General features: G+C 38.5%; 1 protein-coding gene across 1 annotated transcript in view; it reads left to right on the top strand.

Annotated features, from left to right (window-relative positions):
* Window positions 1-2,030: 2,030 nt before the first annotated feature.
* Window positions 2,031-3,738, top strand: part of LOC125481987 (phosphorylase b kinase regulatory subunit beta-like) — a 10,072-nt gene continuing 8,364 nt past the window's right edge. The window contains exons 1-2 of the mRNA XM_048593952.1: window positions 2,031-2,115; window positions 2,757-2,861. Of these exons, the coding sequence (XP_048449909.1) occupies window positions 2,823-2,861 (39 nt within the window). The 5' untranslated portion in view covers window positions 2,031-2,115; window positions 2,757-2,822. The remainder of the gene's footprint in view (window positions 2,116-2,756; window positions 2,862-3,738) is intronic.

The following is a 3,738-nucleotide window of genomic DNA, read 5'->3' as shown; positions in this document are numbered from 1 at the left end:
GATGGCTAGCACGAGGGGACATAGCTTTAAATTGAGGGGTGATAGATGTAGGACAGATGTCAGAGGTAGGTTCTTTACTCAGCAAGTAGTAAGGGCGTGGAATGCCCTGCCTGCAAAAATAGTAGACTCGCCCACTTTAAGGGCATTTAAATGGTCATTGGATAAACATATGGATGATAATGGAATAGTTTAGGTTAGATTGGCTTCAGATTGGTTTCACAGGTCGGCGCAACATCGAGGGCCGAAGGGCCTGTACTGCGCTGTAATGTTCTATGTTCTATGTTCTATGTTCTACAGGGCGAATGTCCCATATCACCTGAACAACATGCATGTTCTACATCAGCCCTACAGCGTGCAGGCTTCATATCATCCCAACAGCATTCTTGTTCCATGCCACTGCTACAGTGTCCATACTGTGTATCATCCTGACAACATACGTCCTCCATTTTTCACCCCAATAAGGTTTATGCTTCTTATACCCTCAACAACATATTGCTTCATATTATCCCCATCAACAAGCATGCTGGATACTCCATTGACAGTAGGCATGCTGTGCATTTCCCAATCCCGTCCACTGAATCCCTGGATAGTCCCTGGATCACATCCTGTGAGATTTGTTTGATGAACCAGAGGCAAATATCTTAGTCAGGTGGCTATTGGTAAACACTAAACAGATTCGCAACTAGCAATTAGAGCTGAAGAGTATGGTAGTCCCTAGAATGTACTCTATAGCCTTGATGATGTGGCTGCATGTCAGACTGTGTACCCAACCCCATTCCGTTTTGATAATACGGGTACATGACCTCACAGAGGTAGGCAGTAATGTAGCTCTGCTGTTCAAGATGTCTATAGTTTGTCTCTCAGAAGACCAGAAAGGCAAAGTCTCTGAAGATAGACATCACTAGTGAAATTGGTGGTAATATTCAGTATGAAATTGTGATTGTTGTCCTTCTCACTTGCTCCCAATCAACACCTCAGTAACCTGGTCAAGAAACAATCAATTTGATGTTTGTATCAAAAAGCAGTTGAATGATATCAAGGAGACAAAAAGCCTCATAGTTATTGATGCAGAGTAGGTTAGAGTTGTGCATCGGAACCTTGTATAACCCCAACATAGCAGATTGCCAAGGAAATTGCCCACAAAATAGAAGATCCAGCTGGGCAAATCCCCCCCACCTGGAATCCTCTGAAAGCATGCATTTAAGTAAGAGCGATCTGGTGCAGTTAACAGTTACTCAGAAACAGATAGACTATTGAAAACCTGATATAATTGCTGAGTAACAATTACACTGACGCCACACCACTGCCCTCCCCAGTCCCAGACCCCTTACACCACCTAGACACTCCCTTACCTGACACATAATCTCGAGCCACGCCACAGATCCCGCCACTTGTCCATGCCCCCAGGGACGCTCCCACTCACATCCAGCACACCACACCCATCGCCCAGAAGCTAACGCCACTATGACCCTGCCACTGAGACCCCATTCCTGCCAGGACACAACAGCTCCCCTCCGCACTGCTGGACTTGCTCCTCTCCCAACTGGGACCTAAAACTCCTCTTCAAACCCCCTCTCCATCCCCGGTTCCCAACAACCAATCGTCCCCCACCACTGGACCCAATATCTTAAAACCACTCGAACTCTAACCAACCCCTCACCGCTCCAAAGAAAGCAGTCCAAGTTTTTCAAGCCTCTCTTCATAGTTAAAGTGAATCGCCTTTGCACCCCGTCCAATAGAATCAGATCCTTCCTCATGTTTGTTCTGATGAGTGCAAGATGAAGTTTTGGCAACATGTCTCTCTTTGCACGAATATTCAAATTCTGTACTACAAAGGAATCATCTTTAATTTAGTTTGTCCATAGTTTAATATTATAACGGCATTTCTAATTTTATTAGCATCAATTATAGGTTAGTAGGTTTAAATGTTCTTAGGATTAAACGTAGTTACTTTGCAGCAAAAACGTTTATTTTTGTACTTGAGGCATAATTCTGGAGACACATCCATTTTCATAAAGACTGTACTTGCAGGCCTATCTCTACCTCGGTGTTAATAAAAAGCTTAAATTGTCTGGAAGACCAAACAGACCCATTGGATGCATTGGAACATCAAAGGTCAGTGTTTCAACATGTTGGAGAAAATTATATAAATTAGTTGTTGCCTTTATTGTGATAACATTCAAAATTTAATAATGTGAGGAATATGTTCCAAAATACTGTGGAAGCTTATTATGCAGTAGTTAATCTCATGTGGCATTCCAGAATTCGGATAAACCTTGGCTATAAAAGCAAGGAATAATATGCCTAGGGAACAGTAATATTTATAACATTTATTTTTGTCATAATTTTCAAAACATTCACAATAGCTAAACATGAAGTAGCATTGAAAATAACTTAGTTAAAATGCATTCAATTTTGGTTTCACTTTTCACAATATAATTCAATAGGTAAGAATTAATTAGTATTCAAATTGCTTGAGGTAACTAAATAAGTATGACTGAAAGGTTTGTGTCTAAATAGAATTCACAATATCTTAATTTAAATGCAGCTGTAATGGGTTTATAAGTCTGGCGGTTGAGCAGTGTCTATCACACTATGTTAATACGGTGATTAACGTCGGTGTGAATGTATGTACGTACATAATTGTATTGTATCAATGTCATGAATAAAAACATACTTATTCTCTACCTGCATGTAAAAAGTCTTTTTCCTCAATAAATTCAGTTTTCAACCAAAAGTATCTCTTTTTCTTGCAGCTTTATAGAATTCTGGGAAAGACAGTTGTGTGCTATCCCATTGTGTTTGATTTGAGTGACTTTTACATGAGCCAAGATGTCATGCTGCTGATTGATGACATAAAGGTAAAACTAAGGAGTGATAGAGTCTTGACCCAAGAAATGAATGTTAATAGAAAAAAAAACCTTTTCTTCAGAAAAGCAAACACTAATTCATTTTTAATATAGCAATAGCTAAGTGGGGTTAATTAAATAACACTAGTGTTCATGTATAAGCCTGAATGAACTGCTATATTTTGAGGGAAAGAAGTAGTATTGAATTTTATAAATGAATTTAAGTTTCGGTTATATTTTCAAGCTTTAAAGTGTTTATAAAACCTAAGAACACCTGTAATGAAATTAGTTCACACCTAAATAAAACCATTAAGCAGCTCCCATTTTTTATTTGTGTAACATCAGCTTATTCCACTGACTTAGATGACAGCATGAAATTGACGCTACCAAAAAAGTCACATAGTGATACTCCACCCCATATTTATACATTGCAATGAGGACTGATTTATTAATTTTTGAGGGCTTCCATCAATTGAAGATCCAAGTATTTTACTAAACCGGTTTTGCAGAATTTTAATTTATTTTAAAATGTTATGACATTTTAAACGTTGTGTATTTAATTTGTTTTGATTGATTTGTTATAACTTTGGGTGAGGTGATGGCCTTGTGGTATTATCATTAAAACTATTAATTCAGAGACCCATATAATGTTCTAGGGACTCAGGTTCAAATCCTACAATGGAGTTTGAATTCAACAAAAATCTAGATGTAATGATGGCCATAAAATCATTGTCAATTTTCACAAAAACCTATCTGATTCACTAATGTCCCTTAAGGACGGAAACCACCATCTTTACCTGATAAAAACCAAAAGAACTGCAGATGCTGTAAATCAGGAACAAAAACAAAGTTGCTGGAAAAGCTCAGCAGGTCTGGCAGCATCTGTGAA

This window comes from Rhincodon typus, unplaced genomic scaffold (genome assembly GCF_021869965.1).
Source record: "Rhincodon typus isolate 14 unplaced genomic scaffold, sRhiTyp1.1 hic_rhity00004803, whole genome shotgun sequence".
NCBI lineage: Eukaryota > Metazoa > Chordata > Chondrichthyes > Orectolobiformes > Rhincodontidae > Rhincodon > Rhincodon typus.
The sequence above is the reverse complement of the archived record's forward strand: the minus strand, read 5'-3'. Positions and strand labels throughout refer to the sequence as shown.